The sequence below is a fragment of the Epinephelus moara genome, chromosome 2 (genome assembly GCF_006386435.1).
Source record: "Epinephelus moara isolate mb chromosome 2, YSFRI_EMoa_1.0, whole genome shotgun sequence".
NCBI classification, from domain to species: Eukaryota; Metazoa; Chordata; class Actinopteri; order Perciformes; family Serranidae; genus Epinephelus; species Epinephelus moara.
This window is the reverse complement of record NC_065507.1, coordinates 17,001,673-17,028,785: the sequence shown is the minus strand read 5'-3', so window position 1 is coordinate 17,028,785 and position 27,113 is coordinate 17,001,673. Positions and strand designations below refer to the sequence as shown.

Below are 27,113 nucleotides of genomic sequence, written 5' to 3'. Positions count from 1 at the left end.
GCACACGTGAACGCGGAGCACAGAGAAGCAGTCAGAGCTACAGGCTACAGTGAGGCTAAAAACAGAGTTCAAATGACGTTTTTCGAAACAACTTTTTATGTAGCGGCTGCAGCACACTTGGATCACTATGGATGAGCAGTATGGAGATACTATGTGGATTCAATTTTGTGTTCTTGGACGTTAGTCTGGTGCACCGTCTGCCATTAGGTGTGCTATCCGCTCCACCCGCCGATCTCCGCAAGGGATGTGAGGACTCTAAAACTTCACCAGGGCCTCCCTCAGCATATGGGTGAGTAAATAATGGCTGAATTTTCATTTTTGGGTGCACTATCCCTTTAACTTCCGTCTTGTCCTAGTACGTTTCCCCCTGACGCCACCGCGCGCCGTTAAACTATAACGGCGACCAGCTGCATATCATGCTGATGTCAAAGGACAGCTTTTTTTGTCAGTGTCTGACGCTGCAAGCCACTGCCAAAGCGCCAGATTTTGACGACTTCGGAGTGAGACCTGGTTGATATGAGGAGGGGTCTTCAGGATTTTGTTTCAGTTGAGGAAGTTTTAATTGTTCTTTCATGTCCGCTAGTATTGGCCATGTTTAACACTGTTTGGAGACAAAGACAAATTAATGTAATGGCTCTAATGTGCAGGGACGCTAACAGCGGAAACAGCTAATCAGTCATGTAAGTTACATGTTCTAAATCTAGACATTTCTTATGAAAAAAAGAAATCAAATTTGCATCATTCGCAGTTCGTATTTCATCAAATTACTAGAAATTTGGGGTATAACAAAAAAACAACCGCAGACATTGCTGTGGCTGCTGATGATACACTGTGCGTGGTTTGGTGAAATCTTCTTTTCATCAAGAGCTGTTTATATTTAGGCCTGCCATGCTTTGCCAGGCACACACAATCACATATGTACACACGCTCACTCACACAATCCAGGGAGTCTTTTATGGCTGAAGGGCTGTTCACTTTGTCAATAAGATCCAGATGTGAGCTCAGTGGGTGAGGGGATAAAAATAGAGGCAGAGAGGTGAGGGAGACAGAAAGAGAAGGACAGAGACAGGGTCAGAAAGAAAGCACAATGAAACAATGATCTGAGTGACAAAAGTTGGGGGACGAACTTTTGAGAGCAGACAGGCTGATGGGGTGAACAGGACGGCGGGGAAGAGATGTAAACTTGTTTTACTGTAAGGACATTTTTTCTTTCCTTCTTCTTCTCCTTCTTCACTCAAACAGAAACACTAGCCCCTGTGATGTCACCACATTCCTATGGCAACATACACACACACCCGTCCCGCACACAAGGTTGCCATGGGCGAAGGAGAATACACATAGGGGCAGCCATCGTATTTCTCAAGCCAAAAAAAGTCCACAGCTCCATCACTGTCTATCTTAAATACAGTGTCGGCTGATGAAGCAGCAGAGCTCTTTATGTCTTTATGCTCTGACAAACACATTAAGGGAGATGCAGAACTGTTGTGTGTGTGTGAGAGAGAAAGAGAGAGAGAGTGTGTGTGTGTGTGCGTGTGTGTGTGTGTGTGCGTGTGTGCGATGGTCAAAAAACCCCAAACCCACTTCCTGCCCTGCCCTCTCAATGAAGACAATTATGGTTCCTGCAAGAAGGATAACACAGAAAAGAAAGAGCTCCTTAAAAGGCAGGATCCATGTTGTTTTCACCTCTGCACACATTCTTCAAATTAAAATCCAATACCGCATGTTGTTCATATATAAAGAATAGGTTTTTCTGTCTGCATGAAGGAGTGCAGAGCTGAAGCCATCTATTATCTTCATGGCAGTTTTGCTTTATTAGAAAGCAGACAGTGACGTAGATCAGAGGCCGGATTTCAAAGGCTCACAAGACAGTTTCTACTGAAACACAATCATGCTGCAACACCATTTTTCTTTAACTTTAACCTGAATGCTCAGCACGACTTTAACTTGCATTGTCAGATACAGTAGGTACCTGAACTGCAACAGAACGGATCACTGTCTGGAGAGGTTTTGAACTTTAACAGGTTATACAGTGAGCTGCACTTATTTGGAAACAAGGCAGGACAGCCGCCAGGGCTGTGTTCACGGTTGGAGAAACAACAAAGCAAATCAGAGCTTTGTTTAAGAGTGAGACGTCAACTTCCCACAAGGAGGCATAAAAATAGCAACAAAAAGATGTGGGCGAGACAAGGAGCAACCTCCGTACAAAAATGAAGCCAACACAGAGGTGCCAAAAACTGCAGTTCTTCGAACAGCCACTTGAGGCTGACTCCAGAAGCGAGCCAATCCAGAAGCCCCCGTGATAAAACGCCTGACTTTACAGCATTACAGTGTGGTATAAAATGGTTTTGGTCTTTAAAGCTAATTTCCCGGCTCACGATAGTTGTACAGGGGGTTAATTTTTACATAACTCACCTGTTTACATTCTATTAAGGCTCGAAAATATGCATATTTTTTGGGAAGTCCTGTATCTAGATTTTTAATTGTATTTTTATTCCTTTTGTTCCCCCTTTATTTACTTTACGCACGTTTAATACACCAATGTTTTGTCCTGCTTATATGTTCATGTTCATGTTTTCCTGCATCTGTGAACTTACTTCAGAACTCTTTTCTGTAAAATGATATGAGCACTGACACAACAACATGATATGTATAATTTCATCTTTGGCTCAATGACACTTGGGGAAAAAAATGCATATTGAAGGGCAGGGCCACTTGAATGTGTGTGAGGCATTGCTACAATCCAAAAATCAGATCCACCCCTCACTCACTCCTCCACAGCTCAACCCTCTTGTCCAAATATGGTCACTTCTTGCTAATAAAATCGCCTCTGAATCGCTGTCCACAAACCAACTGGTGACTACCAGCAAAGCTATACAGGTTGTTGGACAACAACTTAAAGAAATAGAAGCTCTTAAATCTGCATATCTATGGCTGACATGACAAACACTGTATTAAATGCTCCTATGAACCACAACAGCCACCAGCTACCCATAAGCCCTCCTCTGGGTAAGTTCGTAGAAACGTTTTCATCTGTCTTAACAGAGCCATAATTCAAGCTTGAGTCAAGTGAACCAAAATGGCAATCAGCTTCATTATCAGGCTAAATTCTGAAGTGTATACGCAGCATCATATTCTGTAAAAATGTCATGTTCATAAAGATTTTATTTCATTTCATTCATGTGATAATAACCTGTGATAAAAACATAACAGGTTTTGAAAGCTGGAAAGGAAAGTGCAAACAAATGATTCTGAAATGGCTACAAGGATGCACTACTCCCATCAAGGCCAGATTGTCAGCTATTTTTAGGAGCTTTGCATTTCGTTATCGTGAGTGTTTTGTCTGCTCAGCCTTCACTCACAACCTTGTGAGTTCTCGGTGAGAGTTGTAGGTGCACTGAGATGATGAACAACAAGATGATACAACAGTTGTGACAGAGATGATATGAACACAGCGCAACAAAATGACAATAAATGCTATGATGAGTGTGTGAAAAGTGTCAGATGCACTGATATCTGCTCCTATTTCACATGTGGTTGCTCAACGATTGGGTCTGGGCCCCCAAATTTCACCACAGGCATGTTTTTTTAGGTCCCTAAATGGTAAAAATCCTGCTGTTTTTATTGCGCTGGAGATCGGTTACTAAGATTCAGTCCCGGTCTGTCAATTTTCGAGAAAATATGAGCTCCAGTGATGTTTAATGTGAATGGCATCTCTGTAGCACACTGTCTGAACCTTCGATAATTTCTCTCCTCCTTTCACAATAACATTTCAGAACCACACAATCGAAATGCCAACTGGTGAATAAAATGTTTGAAGGGGGGAAAAAGTCGAGGCCTGGTTGAAAATAAGAAGCCTATTGAGGAGTGAAGAAGGACTACATTGTTTTAGGAAAGACAGACCCGATTACCCACAACCCCCTGGCTGTCACTGGGTGATGGGAGCTTTGTGTGAGCCTTTCAAACATACCTCTGGACACACACACACACACACACACACACACACACAAATATGTCCAATCTCCAGATAAATGGCAGTCATCATCATTAACCATCATCATTGCCATAGTTATTACTGCTGTTATATTTGGCGAGAGACAGCCGAGGGACACCACACACACTCACATACACATACACACACACACACAAAACATTAACACTCTGACCAACATCACTTACATAAGCAGTGACTGTGGCTGGTATCACCAGGAATGATTATTGTTGGTTCTGGTTCAAGTATTTCAAATTAACAGCAGTATTCATGTCAAAATTAAGCACCGCCACACACTGGAGACGCATCTACGACTCCATCACTCATGGTGACTGTAAGCATTAACTTAATTGGATTGATTACTTTTGGATCAGCCAGGGTGATTACTTCTTATAGCAGTAACTCTGACGCCACGTCTACACATGACCCTTTGTTACAAGTTACAAATGCCTATAGGCCCAGACACACCACACACCAACATTAAAGAAGTAGTGGTGAGGAAGGTTGATTGTTCCTTCGTCTCACGTTGCCTGTGTCTCGGCCAAAAAGTTGCACTTGAACACACCACAAAGACTACAGCCACCTCACACGTACATGAGAGGAAATAACTCTGCATACCAGCAGGCAAGGGTAGTCTGTCGAAGTCATTCAAAAAGGAAAAGCGGATGATGAACGGGACGGACTCAAGATGCTAGTTAACCAGTTACCATATTAACAACACAACCAGATGTTTAAAGAACAAAGGATATTAACCATTTGCTACTGAACAATAACACAAACCATTACAAACCATTTCTGCTAAAGAACCCAGTGGCAAAAAATAATCTTACCTAATATAACAAGTTTGTTTCAAATTGACTGGTCTTTTGTTTACTTTCCTCACTTCATTTCCATTACTTGTGCGCTGAGCTGAACTGCCAATCAGAGTGATTTCATTCACAGACCGGCTCTGATGCCAATTAAACACACTGAACTGTCCCAAAAAAAAAAAAGCCAACAAGTCCCAACTAGTGCAGACAGTGTGGGACACACCACAAAAACTAGGGGGACAGAAGCTCAAAATTGACCGTCAAGTTATGGTTTAGGTTATGAGCAGTCCAACCAAAGTGATGTTCCCCTCTCAGACCTTGTGAGTTCACTTGAGAGGTAAAATTCTGCATGCAGAGTTTTACTTGGAACATAATTTGTATAATTTTATTTACAGTTGCACACCTTTTATTCTTGCTTGTGGCAAAAGTTAGAGGAAAAGGTCGATACCACTGTTGTGTCTCTGTGTTAAATATAAGGCTACAGCAAGCAGAGGGTTAGCATAGTTTAGCATAAAGACTGGAAGCAAGGGGAACAAGACAGCCTGGTTCTGTCCAAAGGGCAACAAAATCCACCTGCTAGCACGTTTAAAATTCACTATATAACATTTTATAGTTTGTTTGATTTATCTGGATAAAAAGCAAAGTGTTAAAGCATCAACTTATTCCTTTAATTGCTATCGTGTAAATTATCTTGTGATGTCTTATAGGATGTGAAATCAAAATACAATCAAATGCAAAATACACTCTTTAATCAACCCATAACCTAATTACAGTTATAGAGGGTTTAAACCTCTACTTTCAAACACTCTTTATAAACTCAGTGACTCTATTTTGCTCTTAACCACATGCAAACAATACACACAATTGATATGTGTGACATTGTGACTCAAGTGAAATTTAATGGCTTCTTATCACACATATTCTCACAGTCACTGAAACCAACAGTTCACACACACACACACTGATTAAACACTAAAGCATATTACTGTTTCACAAATGTTTATTTATTCTGACATTTCTCTAATCGTGTGTGAAACACAGTTGTTAAATGAAATCATCACAATGTGTTTTGCCTTCAAGATTAAAAACAGCCCAAAATGTTGAGAACCACTTAGTCTGAAATTAATGCTGATAGTTCTGTGTTTGTATGAGCTTGTTAAAGTCATTAGCCTCCAGCTCTGTTGGACAGGCCACAGCACTGATATGAGGAGTGACAAAGGGGAAAGCAAAGGTAGCAGTCACGTGGTGAGACAGACGAGACAGAGAGACAGGGACAGGAAGACACACAGAGGGAGAGGGGGGAGCTAGAAGTCGCTTCACCTTTTTAAAAATATTATCTGGCATCACACACAGTGCTCTCATGCCTCCGTCTCCTCCTGTCTCTCTCTCATTCACACTCTAATACACACACACACATACACACGCACAGGTCCAAGTTTTCTTGGCTGAGGTAAGGTCAACATATTTTCAGGCTGACTCACAGTTTTGAGAAAACTCATCTAGGGACAAAATGTTTTACTTAAGTACAGAGGTTGGCAGCAGCCTCTCCATGCTCACCTGTGGGGGGGGGCAGGGAGGGGAAATGGGTCACGGTTTTGGACTTTGGGGAATTTGAAAACAAAGATAGGAGACCAAATTTAGCTGTTGATTACTCATTGAGTACATAATGTTCACAAAAGTAAAAACAGGGCTTTAATATTAAATGCTCTGCTTTAATCTAAAAAGAGAATATAATATATATTCCTTCAAATTATTCTCATAGTCTGACAAACATGTATGCTGCTGCTGTCAAATAGAAACAATGATTATCTCTGTCTCATGCACAGAGGAGCTATAAAGATGAATAATTACAGTATAATGAATCCCATACACATTTACACTGACAATAAACAGTGTGTAAATCCAAACCTATTCAATGCTACAGTGGTGCAATGTGAAGATCTTGGCACTAACACAGTCCCTTGATTGGGTAACTTACAAACTGTGAGGTTGACTATAAGGAAAAGACAATAAAATGTTTGCCTGGAAGTGATTCACACAGGGAGAGATTTGCTGTATTTTCAGTAAGCAACACGTGCCTTTGTCAGATGTAAAACAATCTTTTATCTGACAAAAAAACGTAGCTTCTTTCAGTGGTGCAAATATTTAAAAAGATGGTTCGAGTATGTGTTTTTCCTGGATGCTTCAACCAAGAGAAGCGTGAAATAACGGTAAATTTCCAAAGACAGCTGATACATGCGTACTTGTTTCAGGCATGCGGCTCAAGTGTGAAAGGCTACAGTTGACATTTAGGCTAAAAACATGGTGTAAAAGGGGTCTTTTCAGGTCAAATTTAAATTTAACGGCTTACGAACACTTGGATCACACAATATGAGCAGTACGGAGACATTTTGTGGGAGGTTTTTGTTTCGTTTTTTACATATTAAAACTGGTATCCATTCACTTTAATTGTACTGGATTTGGCTGCAATGCTGAAACTGCGGGAGTGTTTTCTGAACTGGAGATCAACCAATAGATTGCAGGTGGGTAGTAGTGAACAAAGCTGAACAAATATTCAGACTAGTCTGTGCCGTGATCAAAGCATGTGTCACATCACTCTGATCTCATAGCATCAATTTTGCCTGCATGAACACACCAATTAAGATCTTCCTGGTAGTGTTCTGCTACCTGTAAAACACTACTTGTCTTATTTTGTTCAGGCATGGCAGCTGCTGCTGCTAATACTGCCTGTGCAATTCTTTTCTACCAACATCACCTAATTACTGCTGCTGGAAATGTGCATGTAACACTTACTGTGGAGCACCAGGCACAAGAGGTTTAGATGATTAACTTTAACGAGACAGGTACAAGTTGAATCACTATACCTCAGTGTTGCTGAGTATTTATGTCAAGTATCATAACCGAGAACAAAATCAAATCAAAATTTTGTGAATTAAAGATTCAAGAAAAAAAGAGCACTCTTTTCTCTCATGTCATTGGAAATCTGTACTGTACTGTACAGGGGCCAGATCCAGAAACAAATTAAAGTTGCTATGTGAGTAATCCACTTTTAACAAATTTATTGGACCAGTGATTTGTAGCCCGTTTCATTTTCTCCTCGGCTGACCCTGAGAATGGTTTGAAAAACTGGAGACTCATGAGACTTAATTCCTTCAGGACAATCGCAACCATGAAGACAATGATGTCATCCACTTTATAGGGGTGACATCATTATCAAGCTAAGCAAAGAGCTAAGCATTGCAAGACTAATCTAACCTCCAACTCAGCACACAAACACTGTACACACACACTTACATCACTTTTTGGTTAATTCTAAAAGTTTTAATTGACAGTAAGACAACCCACTGTTAAATGAAATCTACACTACTTAACTGGATCCACCAAAGCTTCAAACAATCTGTCCTGATAGATAGATGTGACTCACACAAACCAACATGACACCAACTGCATCCCATAAACACACCCAGGACCACCTGCCTGTGAGGCTTCCTTGGCCTTCGCCGCTCCCGTCTCTCTTCTCCAAACATCTTCCTCCTCTCCCTGCGCCTTAATCCGAGATCCCAGCAGCCACTCGGGAACAACGCTCCGACACTTCCAGCTTCTCCCGTTCCCATTTTGAAGAGACTTTCTCAACTGGCAGCTAGAGCATGATCCAAAGCGACGGACTGATGCCATAAGACGGACGGCAGAGAGGGTGAGAGGAAGATGAGCACAGAAACAAAGAGGGAAGGAAAAAGCCGAGTGTTTCTAATGTCATGTTTCTCCGAAGGACAAAAGACAAGTGAGAGAACAGGACTCAACGGCCCAGTCAACCCACAGTTAGACCAAGGCCTAAACCCTGTATTACTCAATATGTGTGTGTGTATGTGTGTGTCCGACCACGCTGTAAACTATGCTATGCTACACGTTGTATGGGTGACACAGTTGTACCATTGTATGACTGGGGGAGATGCCGGCAGCACTTTCATGACAGTCACAGAAAGATATGTGCATACACAAACCACTGTAGCATATGTATGCATAATAAGGTAATACTGTCCACTCTGTCTGCTCTGTGAGTGTGTCCATGACAGTGTTATGGCATTTGACAAGCTATTCTTTGATTCCAGAAACCCAGCAGCTTTGGATATTCAGTACAGTGTTTGTTTCTTCCATTATCAAAATATGATATGCAGGTTGCAATAAATGGACTCACTGATTTACAATATGCACAGCAGAGTACGTCACATATTAAGTAGTCAACTAGTTAATAAAGGGGGCTCTGAAAGTGAGTTGTCATTGGGCAGTGAAGTTCAAATACTGGACTGAGTGGTCCCTAAAGCTAAAAATGTGTTAGAACCTTGACACACTAAATGGACAGTTGGCCATCGGTCAATGTCAGGCTTTTGGTGAGCGTCTGTTGCCCTAGTTTTTGGGGTAAGTTTCGCATTGTTGGCACTAGTCAGCCCTTGTCGATTTTCTTTCCTGCCAATTCAGCATGTGGAATCAGTGTCAGAGACAGTGGAGCCTGTTGGCAAACGAAATCACTTTGATTGGCAGTTCAGCTCAGTGCACAAGAAGAGAAACAGAAGTGAGGTAAGTAAACAAACGGCCAAAGTCAAGAGAGCTGGCCTGTTATTGTTTATATTTCTGGTCACTAGCACACGGTAAATATCATTTGGTCTTTCAGCATCAGGGTGTGTTGTTAATGTGCTAACTGGCTAACTAGCGTCTTGAATTTGTCCTGTTGGTCTTCTGATCTTCCTTTATGAATGACAAATACAGACTACCGCTACCTGCTGGTATGGAGAGTTATGTCCTCTCACGCAGGCACAGAACGTAAGTGCTAGTTGGCCATTGGCTGTAGTCTTTGTTGTGTATCTAAGTGCAACCTTTTGGCTGAGACACAGGCAACATGAGGCGACATCAGCCTTCATCGCCACTAGTTCTTAAAACGCAGTGTGTCTGGGCCTTTACAGGGAAGGATTGGGCTCTAAAGCTGTGTCCACATTCTTGTTCTTCTGTACTTACACTTGCTATCTTGAGTGCTCAAAGTGTGATCACACTGACAAGTATAGCAAAATGCAGTGCACTATGAGTGCCCGGATGGTGTATCCATAGCGATCAAAGAGTGGAGTGTGGAATGCCGGACACGGCTTACTTTCGCCCTCAATGGTCACCATCTTGGCTACGTAGCCAAGAGGGAAGGAGCCACCAAAGTTGTTAAAATTGTGGCCAAGAAGCTGCAGCAGTTGCTTCGGTGAACAAGCAAACAAGCCAGCAGATAATTTAGAGGGTGACAGGTAGAGGAACTCCTTTGTTTCTCAGTCTGTCAACCTATTAAATCAGATTGTGGGTTCTAAGTGCTGTAGCCTCAGTGTACTGAACACGGAATATAATAGAGAATGATAAATTTGTTGCACCGCGTCCACTCTTGGTAATGTCCAATGTGATATGTAGCGTTTGTCGTAGGGTTTTGTTGTGTGGTTTAATGTTTTATATTCTTGTATTTGTGTGTATTTGTGTAAAATATCCTGGGACACAAGTCAAATATCTTAAAATTCTGCTGACAATAAAGGTTGGACAAATGTTGGCGATGTTCTCCCTGGTTGCAATCATTATTTCCGGTAAGTGCACAACACTTGTTGTTCTAAAATGAGCAACAAAAAAACTAAATAAATTTCTAACTTCTCTCTTGATCTTGCATAAACATGTTGCATAAGTATACAGTCTGGTGCCCACCAGATTTTATACTATAACTACAAGTTAAATTGTTACAGGTTAAACGAATGGACCTAATCTGTGTGTGCAGCTGTACCAGTTGTTATCACTCCACTTCTTCTGTGTTTCTGGAACGGATTTTTCCTGGTGTGTAAAGTATTCTGTGGCATTTTTACAGTAGCTTTTTTCCATTTTCTTTCCTTTTCTAAGAAATCAATTGGCAGCAGCTGTACTGTAAACTTCAGGTGAATCATAAACAAACTGCGAACTCAAACTCTCACACATCTTCCTGGCCACGTGGACTGCAGAAGTATGACTCGGGTTGGAATACAAGGAAGACTAACACGACTGAGAGCGACCCTGCTAAAGATACACCACCGTACTGTATATCTTTGGCACACATACAATCTTTAACAGATGACCCCATTTTCAAAGTAGGGTAATAATTCAGTGAAGCCATTATTCATCATCCATTATTTGAACGCACACACACACACACACACTTCAGTTTGTAGAAATCTACTTGTGCACACAAAAAGCTGAAATAGCAGCTCTGCTAGAAAGTGCTGTTTCAGAGGAGGCTTTCCTTACATAAGCAGACTGCTCTGTAATTACACTGGGTGGATCCACACAGACTGAGAGAGTTAGAAAGAGACAGTCAGGAGGAGGGGAGCCACTGGGGCAAGCAATGAGGATAACAAAGAGGGAAATAAGATAGAAGAACCTAAATAGCCACTCTTCACAGGTTTAAACTGTCATGAATTTCTACTGGCAAGCTACAAACAAAAAAAAGAACCGAGGACAGTCCTTCAGAAAAGGAAAGTGAAAGATTTTCAAAGCATACTGCAACTGTCACCAACCAAGGGCAAGGACGTCCATAACAATTTTCCCACAGAGTTTTTTTCCCACTGTGAGAAACCAGATGAAGCCTCATGTTGTGATTTGTTCGCAGCGACACTGTATGTCAGTGGAGATTATTCTTACACTTCTCTAGGCCGAGGATTTTAAACCTGAATTACCAATATTAGTGTTGCTACTATCGTAATGTGATCTGTAGTGAAGTGTAGACTTGTTCAATCCTGTTTTAAAGGAGTAAAGAAGACTGGAATGGTTCCATATTTTGGGGAAAAAGCTGATTTGCTTTCTTGATGAGTTAGATGAGAAGATCAATATCACTCTACCTCTGTATGCTATGTAGCTCAAGCCCGCAGCTGGTTATCTTAGCTCAGCACAAAGACTGGAAACAGGGGATACATGGTTAGCCTGGCTGACTGCAAAGGTAACAAAATCTGTGTACCATCACCTCTGAAGCTCAAGAATGAAGAAGTTATTCCTCATGCTTTTTAATTTGTACAAAAATCTAAACAACATTCTGACCTTTTCAGGGGGTTATGTGTCACACATAAGATCAGCAAATCGTCATCCAAAGTAGGCTCTCATCACCATGCCCCCCAAAAACAATCCAGCGTCCTGCATAGATGGCAACAGCATCACAGAGGAGGTTGAAACATGTTTCCATATTTCTACTTTAAAGACACTGGTTTAAATTAACAATGTGGGAAGAGTGGCTGTGGAGTTGGTTACACCTACAATAAAAAAAAAGATGATCTCAGATTTATTTCCCTGCCATGTCATAAAAATGATAGAAGATAGTAGCTCCAGCTTTGGCTCAAAGCTATAGACCAGACTGGCGTTACTGCATCATCGCTAACTCTGTGTCCCCTTTTGAGAGAAACATACACACTGTCACATAAGGAGAGAAACAGGCCGAAAATACCCATCACGTAGCAGCTTAACCCAGGCTTACACACTGACGTTTAAGGCCCATAATGTATGTGAACGTTCACTGTCAGTAATGTCACTAAATGATGCTGGTGACAATTACTACTGATGGATGACTAACATTTGCCTGAGTGGGAGGCTGCTGCGTCACAGTCATACAGTAAAGCTGCATGAGTGCTGTCTCCAGCTAAATCTCAGCTAAGCTCAAACAGATGGCAATTAACAGGTTGGTTATTTACACACACTTAGCCAAACAATACCTGATGATTTAATCAAACATAGATGTCCAGATATAGCAACAGCTGTTCACTGTGCTGGGCCAGTCATCTGCTTGGATGGGGGAAGCCTGAAGGGACATGATGGCGATCAACCTTAATTTGTTAAGGTTGTGTGAACAGTCAGGTTCAGGCAAGGCCACAAAACATGATTAGATATGACTGTAAGACAAACGTTTATTTGAACAAGAATTCCATGCTTAGAGACATGTCAAAATTACACGTCACATGTCAAACTGCATTGACATCAACAGGATCTTTGGCTTTTTGATCCCACAAAAGGCAGCACAGCCTTGACATTTTGCGAAGTAGGCCAACCCGTACGTGCCGGTGTGACGTATTTCTTGACTGTAAGCAGCTGCCAGGCAATCAGCACAGCGGAGACTGCAGGAGGTTACATAACCCCCCGCAAAATGTTGTTCTAATACTCAATTTGTGCATGGATTATAGACACAAGAAGTGACATGTTACTTAGTGAGCTTTAGAGGTGCTAGTAGGTTTACTTTGCTCCTTTGTACAGAGCCAGGCAGGCTGTTTCCAGTCTTTATGCTAAACTAAGCTAACCAGCTCCTGGCTTTAACTTCATATTTGCTGCACGGATATAAGAGGTATGAAAGTCATAAACTTCCACAAGAGACAAAGGTAATGGAAAGCTAGAAAGGTAAATGGACTCATGGATGTATGAAGAGAACTGGATACGTTATGAAATTACCCAGATCTTCATGGAGCCCACAGAGCATGTGCACTAAAGACTTCCACCGGCAGAGTGGCCAATCTTCCGGTTTACCTCTCCGCAAACTTGAATGGAGATGAAATTATTTAACTGTGAGTGTCTTCAAGACTTTCAAACTGTTACGGGACCAAACGCATCAAACCCAGATAGTGAAACAAGTCATTTCGCAGGGGGTTGTGACGCTCACGCTTCCACGGTTTTGCCATGATGTAAAATTGGCTTCCAAGCCCGGCGCTGTTACTGGGGGCATGGATGTGCTACAGAACACAATATAATGGACTCTCACTCAGCAAGGAGCTTGTTAACCACAAACAAAGTTATATATACACAATTGGCTTCAGTGCTCTATCAAAATTACTTTAGCATCTATGAAATTGCCCCCTCTGTCAAACCAAATAGGTCTATTATTAAATCATCCCCCCACACACACACACACTCACTCTTACTCAGAGGAACACCAAACATTTTTGTTGTGCCTGTCCCAAAAGCAATATTGTGTGTGAGAGGCAGAGAGACAGGCAAAACATTTGTGTGTGTGTGTGTGTATGTGAGTAGAGGACAGGATGACTGGAGGTAGGAGATGTTCTCTCTGCAAAGTTCTGCTCTTGGAAACCATAACAAACATAATGCTGTAACACCCGATCTACGCAACCAGTAAGATCTCCATGCTCCCAGTACACTGATCAATTCTTTTTGTTCTATGCTTTTAGGTACAGTTCGTTGCGTAACCTGGCATGAGTAAATTCAAAATGTCAGAGGCTGCCTGTGTGTCACTGAAGAGCCAAAGATATCTGCAGTGTGCTCTTCTGATCATCTGATTGATCCCACGTCTCCCTCTCATCTGCTGAGTCATGACGACCTTTCACCACATCCTCATCCTTTCATCCGTCCTTCACCTTTACCTCGCTCAGCATCCCTCACTTTCTGGATGTCGCTAAACCGGGGTTGACCTTTGCATGTTACGAAAGAACCCCCAACACCCCCACTATATCCTTTATGTGTGTGTGCAATGTGTCCTTTACCTTTACTTTAAAGTCTGTGTTCAAAGGAGTCAGATTAAGCTGCTTCCTCTCCATCGCAAAATAAAAAATGTTTGATGACTCATTTTAATAGCAGAGCAGGGGTCCATTAGCAGCCCCGAAAGATATTTTATTCAATATGAGAGGGATGATATTAACTTCTATGGTGATAGATCACTTTAAAATTCATCGTCTCTGCTACAGTGATCCCCTTTTCCCCCTCTGGTGTGTTCCCAATAACGTGTCGCATTAGACAGATTAGACCAAACAATGTGGTTGTGTTTTTTTAACTGAGAACGCCCCAAACATCCCTACTCTAAAAAGCCTCTTTTAGCCTCTCAGTAATTTTTCAAACTTTCAAGCCAAGAGCGAGACACCTCACTGCTTCACTATCTTTACCTTTACTGTTCCTCTGCTGCACAACTACATCTGGGGAGGAGCGGGGAGTGAAAGAAAGAAAAGAAAGACCGGGCAGAGGCAAAGTATTTGATTCCATGTGGGTGGCCTGATAAAAACAAAGTCAGTCATAAATCTGAAGCTATAAACACTGTGCTTTTAGACCTAATCCATGCAGAGCGGAGCACGAACCAATCTGTCTGTCTTTCTTTTCTTTCTCTCGGGCTCTCTATTTCCTGCTCTCTTCCTCCCATTACCCTCTCAGCTCGCATCCTCTTTAAACCTGCGCTTGTTTCATCAATAGGATGAAAGGGAGTACATGGCCTTTAAGAAATTGCTTTAGGTGAGTCACTTTGCAAGATAGAAGGAGCGCATGAAGACAGCTGCCCTTTGTTCGTTTCAAGGATATGAAGAAGTACATAAAACACATACTAATATGGCTTGGTATCCGTTTGAGGAAAATGTGTCACTAAAGCCCATTTGATGAAAATGTTGGCATTGTGATTTTGTTTTCTGGAGGTAGAGGGGATTGTGGATGGCGTGTCACCAAAGCGAGATGACTGCCAAGCTGCAGACCACTGTTTGAGACCAACAAACAACACAACCGCTTTTAGAGAGTCATTGCTGTGTGTCTATCAGCTTTTTAGGCTCCCAACAAGAGTGTTTTGTAGTGACCAAAGGCTGTTCTTTTCATACAGAGACATCACTGCTTTTCGTGCTGTGATTGAGCTCTCCAAACCAGGTCTTTAAGGCCTCTCCATAACTAAGTGGTTGTTGAGTCTAAAGCCAACCACAGGTACACCACAGTATTGTTGAAATGTAAAGCTTCAGTGTTTCCACAACATACTAACATGCAAATGTAACATATCCATGGTTTGCAGAAATGTATATGCCAACATTTTTTCTGGCAATTGGGTTGGTTTGTAGCATCAATTAGACTTACCAGACTTTTAGTCTTTTTAATTTATTTTTTATCGTACATGTATCGTGATTTCAATAGGAATGTTGCTCATTTTAGACGGTTTATTTAGGCAGGTAGTTCTTGTACAGCTGCTTGTATTAACCCTTTGAATTCTGGAGCAACACCAGTTTTCTTTTTTTCTTTTGTAAAGATATTTTTTGGGCATTTTTTGCCTTTAATGGACAGGACAATTACGTATGAAAGGGGGAGAAAGAGAGGGGATGACATGCAGCAAAGGGCCACAGACTGGACTCGATCCCGGGCCGCTGCGGCAACAGCCTTGTACATGGGGCACCTGCTATACCACTAAGCCACCGACGCCCTGCAACACCAGTTTTCTTGACAAGTATTCAAACCTTTGAACCCTAAGCTGAATGGTGCAATTTCTTTCAAAAATATGGGGAAAAAGGCAATGAGCAACTTGGTAAGAAATATTCCACAAATTGGAAAAAAAAAAAAAAAAAAAAAAAATAGATTTAGAAAATTATTTTTAAAAAGCTAGGGGGAAAACTATATTGATAATTATCATTGCTATATATTTTAAATTATTTTACAGAATTATTTAAATGTGTATGCACTTTTCCCGTGTCATTTTCTTTTCTTTTTTTCCCCACTAATTTCCTTATTTTAAGTTCTCTCTTTTTACCATTTTCTTGCTAATTTTTTGGGGGTCATTTCTTCTTTCATTGCTCATTGCCTTCTGCCCATGTTTTTGAAGGAAACCACGACAATTTTCTCAATTTTTAAAGTGGAAATATTTTTTTGCTTTAGCTTATCAAATGTTGATTGCACACTGTCATGGCTGCTGAATTACGACACTATCAGCATTTAGATTGGTTCCCTTTACAGTGAGCCTCGCTTTCACTATGCATTTCTGCCTGCCACCACGTTCGATCTCCCAGGAAAATGATGGCTTGATTTACAACACAGTGGAAGTGCATCAACCATTGTGCAACCAAAGCAGGAGGAGGCTAGCGCTTTTGTTTCCCCCGTAGCTATCAGCAGCTATCCCCAGTTACCAAAGAGCATCAATGTCTTTAAGTAAAATGCCCAGAAAAGTATTGTTTTAAGACCAGTACCAAAACTTAAATGTTACCATATTAAAAAATGGTCACTAATGCATGACACACAAACATCCTTGTGACTCCTCGGGAGTCTTCAGCTCTTTTGGGAAGCAGCTGTTATGCAACAAGAGGAGAAGGGAGGATGGATCACATTCCTGCTGCCTGCTAAAGTGAAAACTACACAAACAGTAGCGGAAACACACACATATACACGTGCACTTATTTAAGAAGAATCATAACCCTTGAAGTGGAAGAATAAAACAACGTGTGTATCATGTTTGACATGTTTTCAACAAAACTACAGACACTGTTTGATTTCAGTCACGCTACAGCGCCATTTGTTTGAACCTCGTTTTACACTGACTGTATAAACTGTGGTTACCTCTTTAACTCATTTGTGAACAAAACAGTGCATGAAAAGATGAATAAAGCCTGTACTTTTTTCTTACAGTGTTTTTTGTTCAGGTATTATCAAAAACATCTCTCCATGTAATAATATTTTGACATAATTCATGGATAAGTCTCATATGTTGATGTCAAGCATCATGACAAGCATTGTCTTAGTGCAAGGGCCCAAACATTTGATTGGTCCTTTGGATGATATAGGATAGGCAAAAATGAGCCTGGAGCTTCAGCCTTTTCTTTTTTCCCGTTACTGAGTGTGAGAAAATTTGTGTGAAACTAAACTTAAACTAAAAATTATTCATTCATTCACAGTGAAAAGAAAATGTGATGTCACAAAGTGGTCAACGTGCACCTGTCACAACTTTAGGAATATGTTGCAGGCATCAGATTCAGAATAAGTGCATATTTATGTAAAAAAACAATAAAATGTATCATTTTAAACATTAAATATTTTGTCTTTGTACTGTTTTCAGTTGAATATAGGTCAAAAAGTATTTACACAGCATTCCAACTTTTCAGGAGTCAGGTTTGTAGTCTAATCTTCCTCTGCAACTGTGCAGAAACACCAGGTTTGAACAGAATAAACAGACTGAAAGAATGTCACGAATTCAGCTCTGACACTTCAAACTATTCAGTACAGCCCTATTAAATACTTTAGTAAATCACAACATATCTAGGTGGCTACTGAGAAACTAATTTTGTACATATGACCTTCCTCTTTTCCTACCATTACCACTCATTCCCTCGCTTCCCCTCCCTCCACCACCGTTTCATTCTTCAGCTCTCTCTCTCAGTTCTATTTTGATCCTCTAACTTTTTTTAGCCGCCAAGTGTTCCAACTCTCTTCTTTTTTTGTCTCTGTCTGTCTCTCTCTCCCTACCTGACATTCGGCTCGGCAGCCTGCCTCGCACCAAGACAAACGTTATGACCTCACTTCACTGCAATGTTCCAGAGACACAGAGAGAGACAGCAGAGAGGAGAATAAGATAACATGGAGGAGGGATACTGGACAATTGATATTTAAAAAAGAGACAAATGGAGATGGGGTGAAAGTGTGAGTGGAAAATGCTACATACTGATATAGTATTTCAGACTTCAGACTATAGGCTTTGACTGAGCCAACATCTGGGCGGATAACAAAGGAGGAGAAGTGACAAGGGCACAAAGGAGCAGTGAAGAAAAGTAAATGTGACACATCAGATAACAGATTAAATTAATGAGAGATTTTGATGCTGTGGCGGAAACGAGCCACACTCCAGCCTCCAGAAAAGGAAGAAAAAACTTGTTCTCTCCTTCTTTCACCTTTTTATTTCCTCCTTTCTTTCTTCAAAGCTTGTCTGTGCTCCATTTTAGCTTGGCACAGTTGTTATTACATTCAGTCCAAATCACACACACACCACCACCGTGCACCAGAGCAGTGCTCTAAACACAGCGTGTTGGCAACACTCTGGGCTCCAAACATTTGAACAGGCCATTGATATATTCCAGACAAACAACATACACACACACACACACACACAGACGAGGAAAGAGGAAACCAGTTTATAATACACACACACACGACACAATGGAGCGCGCATATACACACACGCCAGCCGGTAATTCTGGACATCATCAAACACTTCAGTAACCACAACAACTTCCCATTTCCCTAAACCCATTTCCTGGCTGGTGAGGTCACTCGCCAGCTTCTGCTACCATCACTACGGCAACTGGGCAGGACAATAGGCCAAGGGAGTAAAACAATCCAAAACTAATGAAGACCAGGGCAATAGATGGAAGTGATATCAACAGGGTGGCAAAGCGGCTTTGTGAGAAATGGTCAAAGTCAAGGCGTGACGGGCGAGACGAAACAGTTTTTTTTAGCAAATAAAAACAGCATGCGCCGCATTACCGAAACATACAGTGACAAATCACAAGTAACCACAGGAAACGTTTGGCCTCCCTAACAGAGCAGAGGGCTGCAAATAGTCTCTGCAATTAAAGACAACACAGTAATGAAGTAACGAAAGCAAAACTCTGCGACCTTCTGTCCTGGCGCCTGACAAGATGTAATCCCAATGCTGCTTTTACTTTCTCCAAATCTATTCAGTCACACACAGACCCACAGGAGAGAAAATGTGCGTGTGTGTGTGTGTGTGTGTGTGTGTGTGTGTGTGTGTGTGTGTGTGTGTATTCAGAGGTGTGTTATGAGTAAGGGTAGCTGTGTATGGCCATAAATGACACATAAAAGAATATTGAGTACGCACAGGAACAGACACAGACAGACGGATTCCCACTGCTCTGTGCTGTTACCAAAATAAGAGTGTATGCATGTATCCGTATTTAGATAATGAAAGATTATCATAATGCTTACAAAAACATGACTTTATCGTCTAGTTATTGTTTATTAAATTCATCAAAATGCTGATTTTTGGTCACAACCCAATCAGTTAACCTTCTGTGTTGCTATAATATAACAAAGCCAGAAGTCTCAGCATGTTTAGACACTGCTGAGTAAGTGCAGCATTGCAGACACATCCACGCTGTGTTTGGGTGAACTGTTTATTATATCCCCTCTCTATGACGCTGTGACTCTGGCGCAGAGACAATCGATACTGGATGAAACAAATAAATGGAGACAGACACACACACAGCAGGCCTCAGCCCACTCCTTAATGCCCTTTGTCTGAGATTTGTTTAATCGACCTAATAACATCCTCTGATGTTTGTTTAACACTGCTCAGCCTTTAATGGCTCCTGTATTGTCGTCCTGCTCCCAAATGCACTTTGAAATTTACCATATGGGTCCAGATTCACAGCACGTCGTAAAAGCACAGGCGCAACGTTATTGGCTGTTTTTAAGACGACTAGTATGACCTCAAAGGCCATCTATTGTCCATTACACTAAAAATTACACTAAAAATCCAAATTCATCATAGTTGAGATGTCTGAAAAAGGCCAACTATGAATCACTCACACCCGCTTTTTCTCTTACTCAAACAGAATCCAAAGTTGAAACCATGAATCATCAGAACTCAAAGACACCATGCAACAAGACAGCATCAAGCATGCCAGCCTGGCACCTGCACACACTCACACACAGCACTGAAAATTGTAAAAGAGGTGAACTCACCACTCTGGGTTTGGTCCTCTGTGGGGCAGCCGTGGATGCGGTGTCCTCTGTGCTCTTCTTCAGTGGTCCCGCTTCTGTAATTCCACTTGTGCTGGTCTCGCTGGGCCCCTCTGAAGCCGCCACCAAACCTTCAGCTCCATCTCTGGCCACTGGTAAAGGCCCTGGGCTCTCAGCAGTGCCCAGCTCCAGAATATATTTCTGGGTCACATCCTCCAGGGACGGGGCCTCATCCCCTGGTGGCTTACTTGAAGCTGGAGGCTCTGCTGTGGGTCGGACAGCGAGGCAGTCCGCTTCCTTCAGTGGCTGGAGTTGTGGAGGTGGGGAGATGGGGATAAAGGTGGCGGGTTCGCTGGCATGGCGGACATGCTTGGGTCTGCTTTTGGGTTTGGACTGCAGTGTGGGAAGAGGAGGGGTGAGGTCACTTTGGTCACTGTGATCCTCCTGCTCCTCTGAACCCAGCTCTGGGGGCTCAAACGGGTCCTCATGAGAGAAAAACTGAGCCAGCCTGTTTGGGCGCTTTCTGGTGGGCCGGCGAACCATTCTAGGGGACAGAACCTCGGCCAGCTTGAGGTTAAACTTATGCACCTCTATCTCTTCTTCACCTTGGTCTATTACATCATCATCATCCTCATCATCTCGGTTATCAGAGTGGGGGATGCATTCTGACTGGGAACGAGCTTTCTTGACTCTATTTATGTTCGGCTGTGCCGGCAATGCATGTTTATGCGTCACTTCAGGCTCCCACAGTTCCTCTCTCTGATCGCTCAGGATTGGCTCGCTGCTGGAAGGCAGGATCTGACCAGGTTGATCCAGCTCACTGATTGGCTGAGTGCTACTGGTCTGGCCTTTGCATTGAGGGTCATTCTGGGAAAGTAAGGGGGCGTCGCTACGGCGACTTGGGTCACTGAATGACTTCTTCTTGGGAGCTTTGCCATTGCCATGGTCATCCGTCATCAGTCTGTCCATTGCACCTGGCTCAGCTACGATGCTCCTGATCACCCCACTGTAGTCACGAACGCCATCATCACGGAGCCCACCGTCACTGTAAACTGACAAGTCACTGGCCACACTGCCTTTGTATTCTGACAAGGTGGCCACAGCAGAGGCCTCTGGAGCACCTCCTCCTCCTTTGACAGATAAGGATCCCAACAAGTTGCTGTCTACAGAGGAAAAACTGTTATTCCCTTCTTCTGCCGCAGAACAGCGCCGCTGAGGCATGGGGTCACTGAGCGAGCGGTACACTGTGGACTCCCCATTTCCAACAGCTGCTATTGTTGACTCTGCGTTACTGCCATTGCTGGAATCAGAGCCTGTGTTGTTATTACCAGAAGGGGAGAACTTGCGCCTTCGACGGATAGAACTTGGTGTCGCAGGGGCTTCAAATCCTCCTCCTCCTGCAGCGCCTGCTGACCTCTGCGACACGGCGCTGTTGGTGTTGATCTCCTCACTGGTAGTGTTGACATTGTTGATACCAGCAGTGCTGCTCAGGTCCGTGATGATACCGTCACTCTCAGCCACACAGGCAGGATGAGGCGAGGAGGGAGGTACGCTGACTTCATTCAGACGATTTGTACAATGCATGCTGTTCTCTGTCACCTCTTCTCTCTCCTGCTTGAACCCCTCCGCCTCATGGAGAGCCGATTGCTTCCACACGGTGACAGGCTGGCCGAGCACATCCCTGGCAATCCGTGACCCTAAATTAACCCCTGCTGACCCCAGGAAAGACCTCTCGGAGGGGTCACTGGGGCCCGTCTCTGGCTCTGTTACGATCCCTTCATCAGTTAAACTAGATTCATGGCCTGAAAGTTCATCCACAGAGCGGTCATACAACATGCTTTCCTCCGAGTCGCCCTTCAGTAAAGCTCTCTCTGTCTCTCTGCTCTGTCTCTTTGCCTTCTCCCTGTACTCTGTGCCCCTGCTGTTTAGCTTCTCCAACTGCATACTTTGTCCATCCCTCTCCCTCTCCCTGTTCTCTCTCTCCCTCTCATGTTTATCCCTGTCTTTTGTGTTCTTACACTCAGCCTCTTGATCTGTCCCTGCCTGATCCTTAACACTCACTCGAGCTTTCTTCATCTCCTCATTTGTTTTCTTGGCCTGGAAACATGCATCCTCCAAGTCATCATCAGTTCTCCTCACATCTACATCGTCATCATCTTCTCTACTACTCATCTGGCAGATGTCGCGAATGACCTGCCTGGCCTCCTGAACGTACCTCTCCTGCAACGGAGTTGGCATCCTTTCCTCATTCTCATCATCAAATCCATATTCCCTCATTCTTTGTCTCCTCCCAACCCTAAAATCACCCCCATCACTTTCTACTTCCCTGTCTGACACTGTCACCCTCCCTCCATCCCCCTCTCCATCAAAGTCAAGCTGCTGCTCAGAGGAGCTCCTCTTCGTGGCGCCGCCTGTCAAGTAACACCTCACATTTGTTGTGGGTTTGTCTGAATAAGTGAAGGATTTTGCACGACGCAGGGTGGCGGTCAGGTCTTTCAGTGACGGGCGATGCCCAGAAGTTAGCAGGGTACCGCCATGAGACCGCGAGCCCATCCTGTACACCGGTGACCCCTCCGAGACCCCGGATTTGTCTCCACTTGTTTTCCGCACCTTGAGCCCTGAAAGGTCGGATTTCAGAAAGCTTAAGAGGGACATAGTTTCTGAGGTGATATCAGGGTTGGACATGGATATTTTATTTTTATCATTATCATCCACCCCATCCCCACCTGTTGTCTTCCGTACTGCTGTGCACTCCCCACCCCTAACTCCTGTGGATACACCGCCTTCTCTGGCAAGTACATTAGATAATGGCGGGACTGTGGGCACAATCTTGGGGCGCATGCGCACCGGGTTACGAGAGAAGTTATCCCCATGGCCAAAGCTTGGGGAGCGATACATGGTAAAATTCCCATGGTAAGTTTTACTCAGCATGGATGAGGATGCAGTTCTGCTAGTGTTGCCACATGCTCCACCTGTGGTATAAAACACATTTGCTCCACGGTTGGCGCCGCCAGCCTGGTCCTCCTCCTTCAGCGTCTCAGTGCTGGAGTATCGGCTGCTGCAATGTGAACCACCGGGACTGGAAACAAATGGGGGAATATTGACCTTTGACACCCGTGATACACCAGGAAGTGTTGTGGATGTCACAGGTGAGGAGATGCGCTCCCACTGCTGCACCCTGGCTCTGTTGCTGTGACTGCTGGGTTCTCTCGCTGAGTGGCTCCGAGATACTGTTCCCACAAATTCTCCTCCTGTGTTTTGCTGGTGGTGCCTCTCTAAGTGCTCCATTGTCAATGCCGTGTCACTGTCGCTGTCTTCTGATTCGCCATCATGATCATCATAATCATCACGGCCTGTTGCAAGGGCAGCACCACTGACCTTCTTCTTCTTTCTCAGCGAGCGGCGGCGCACTGCCTCTCGACTGTGGGGGCCTAAAGAACCAGGGCTGTCCTCTTCACTGCCTGAAGACCTGCCAATACCCTTAGCACCCCACCAGCCATTTTTACAGCGGGTTAAATAACTACCTCCCCGCTCTGTGGTGCCCCTTTCTCCTGCTCGGTAGGGGATGGAAGGAGCAGGACCAGAAGGACCACTCCAACTGCTTCCCCCAGCGCCTCTTCTTCTCCTGATGTGCTCCTCCTCTTCGTCTCCAGAGCTTGACCTCCAGCGAGAGCTGAGAGGAGAGGCAACTCCTGCTGGGGCTCTTAGCTCGGTGGAGGGAGCTACAGTAGAGGAGGAGGAGGTAATGGCTTTATCTGGAGCTGGAGCAGAGGAGGGGGAGGAGGAGGTGGGGGCTGGCGCTCTAGAGGAGCTATGTGAGGAATGTAAACTATCCCTGGGCAGCCCGACCCCCTGTCTATCCCTTCTCTCCCTCACTGTCGGCCGCTGAAGAGAGGAGGAGCAGGAGGAGGTGTCCAAGCTCTCCGATCGACTGCAAGACGAAGTAGCTGAGGGTTGAAGGTCAGGGCTGGGGTCAGATGTCAGCTCTGTCGTCCTGAGGGTCTTGTGGGCAGCCTCTGCCTCAGTGCTTGGACTATGAGATCTGTGTGGAGATGGGTTAATCCTTTGGTAGTGACTACCCCCAGTGCAACTGCGACTGCTACTGCTGCCGCTTTTAAAAGTGTTTCTGCCAGAAACTTTGCTGTTAGCAGAACTTTGTGCCTCTAAGTCTGCCTCCTCATCGTTTAAGAACTGCTGGTGGTCAGCTTTGGAATAAAAGTCCATACCGTGACTAAAACTCTCTTTATCAGTGCTGCTTTCTCTGCTTTGTGCTCCAGCTATACACAGGCTACTGGCTTCATTAGCTGAGAGTCTCTCATGTCTATCCGAGAGAGGAGCACTCTCACTTGAGCTGGGATCATGTAGATGTCCTCTGCCGGCTGCCTTTAAATACTCATAAGAGTCAGCTTTGTGTTGTTGGCTAGTTTTGTCTTGTTTCTCATCAAAAATCTGTCTAATTTTGGTGACACTGGGCCACTTGTCAGAGTGCAGGGGAATAAAGTCACTGTGGTGTGTGGAGAGATACTTTCTGTGAGATTTGCAGGGTGGGGGAACCCCTCGACTAGCAACATCATCCTCCTCATCTGTAGTCAAAGTCTTTCTGGGATCACATGGACATGCATTGATGTGTGAATAATCTCTCTTACCAGAGCTGCTGTCGGATGATAAACGTGTAAAAATCCGCTTCTCGCTTTTCCTCTCCAAATCCGAGCCTGACACAGAGTCAGTGTCAGACTGAAACGTTTGCACTTTATTGTCTCTTTGTGACTCTGCAGTAGCAATATCACTATCATGGAAATATCCACCACCACTGCTGCTGTCTTCGTGAAAAGATTTACGAGCCGGAGACCTGTCTGTCCTGGAGCCCCTGGCCCGGGGAAGAGTGCTGCTCCCCCGCGTCACTGCTGCGCCGTCTCCCGGTGAGGCTCTGTGCGTCCCGGAGGAGCCGCTGCTGCTGCTGCTAAACTTCTCAGTGAGCTGTCGGATGGATGGAGAAATAGAGGAGAGAGGAGTGGAGGAGCCTCTCTTTGGATCTGCGGTCGGGAGGCCGGCGGCGGTGGTAGTGGTGGTGGCAGAGATTTTGGAAACTTTTCTTGACACACTGACATTACGCGTCGCCAAGTGCTGTTCTGCTTTGCTGGGCTCCGGGGGAAGGGCGACGCCAGCTGCCTCCAAATCCTCTGATTTGTGTTGTTGCTCCTCACTCCTGTTGGCGCTCCAGGACCCCAACTTTTTGAAAGAGACGCTGCGATACACACTTTTCTTCCTCTCTCTTTCTGCCATTGTTCATGTCTTTCTTTGTTAGATTTCACACACACATTTTTAACTCCACGGATATCACAGCCCCGAGCACCTTTTGGAGTTGTGGTCCATTTCCCCCCACGCAGCCTTACGGCACAAAAACCTCCAAACAATCACTGTTTTAAAACTAAATAGTTGGCAAAGCTTCACACGGCACGGTAATGAGTGGATAAACTGATCAGTCAGTAGGTAGATGAGAGCTGCTCTGTTATCAAAACTTACATGTTGTCGATTCCCGAAACCGCATCCGTGCAAGGAGGAAAAGCGCTGCAACTTTTTTTTTGTGGCCAAAACTTTTCCCAACCTGTTCACAAACACAACTTTTCCATTGTTAACCCCCCCTCATATTTCTAAACCTTAGCCCATCGCCAGGTTAGCACGCCTGCACGGGCCCGACGCATCATCCACTGTTAATTCCCCCAAAAAACTGTTTGTGGATTCCTTATTTTGTCATGATTTGGTTTTCCGTGACTTATGTTGTTTTTTGCATGTTAATGCCTGAGATAGGGCAGAGGGGGTGGGCGGGACTAGGGGTATAGGGGCTGTCATAGCCCCCTCGGGGATTGAGAGGAAAAGCGTTTTTCTCTTTTGATAGGAGAAGGCAGATACTGTGGACAAACTACATGTAATTATAGCCCTTTCCCCTGCGAAAAAGACAGTGGCACTGTCAAGAGTTTAAGACAGAAAACTACATTTTAAAACAATCTTTTACACCTGGAGCACTTTAGCAAACATGCACATGAACACACCACTGTAAACACACTATAATTCCCAACATACAGTACAGCATTTATATTTTTAGAGGAAGAGAATGACACACTTTGATTTAATATTCCCCCAGTAGCTCAACGCCACACTGTGTTGTGAAGGTGTTGGTGAATTAGAGTGTCAGCATTCAAGGAGGGGGGAGAAAACAAAGAAAAAAAGTTTTCATCCATACACAATAACCCCTCTGTGGTGCTTCCCATGTGGCTGTCTGGTTAACAGGTCCTTTTGTTCCAGGCAGGAATTCTGTGTTACATTCCCTCAGAGAGGAGAGTAGCTGCTGACTGCAACGCCCTCCACAGTCTGACCTGCAACATGTCAGGTCACTGGTGGCACATCATGGACTACTGCTAAACTCTACACACAAGTTTAACCACATAGAACCGCTTGTATTTCCTCTCCTTATACAGTGTATCTTGAATTACTTTGGAAACTCAGTGTCAAGTTTATAGGACTCTATACCTGACATGAACTGTGAAGTTGCTAGGTGAAATTGTGAAAAGGTGACTCACGTCAGGAAAGTTGGAGGTTGCAGTCCAGGAAAAAAATAGTAGATAAATACACTTGATAGCCACTTTATTGGGTACACCTTGCAAGTACCAGATTGGACCCCCATTTTGCCTTCAGGACTGCCTTAATTCTTGGTGGCATAGATTCAACAAGGTGCTGGAAACATTCCTCAGAGATGTTGGTCCATATTGACATGATAGCATCACACAGTCGCTGCAGATTTGTCGGCTGCACATCCATGATGTGAATCTCCCGTTCCACCACATCCCAAAGGTGCTCTATTGGATTGAGAT

General features: G+C 43.9%; 1 protein-coding gene across 2 annotated transcripts in view; it reads right to left on the bottom strand.

The window, feature by feature from the left end:
* LOC126409028 (rho guanine nucleotide exchange factor 17-like) overlaps nucleotides 1–26,042 on the bottom strand; it is an 83,763-nt gene extending 57,721 nt beyond the window's left edge. For both annotated transcript variants that reach the window (XR_007571992.1, XM_050074898.1), the window contains exon 1: nucleotides 20,248–26,042. Coding sequence is in view for 1 of the 2 variants with exons in the window: in XM_050074898.1 (XP_049930855.1) it covers nucleotides 20,248–25,527 (5,280 nt within the window). In the remaining variant the exon portion in view is untranslated. The remainder of the gene's footprint in view (nucleotides 1–20,247) is intronic.
* Nucleotides 26,043–27,113: the final 1,071 nt, after the last annotated feature.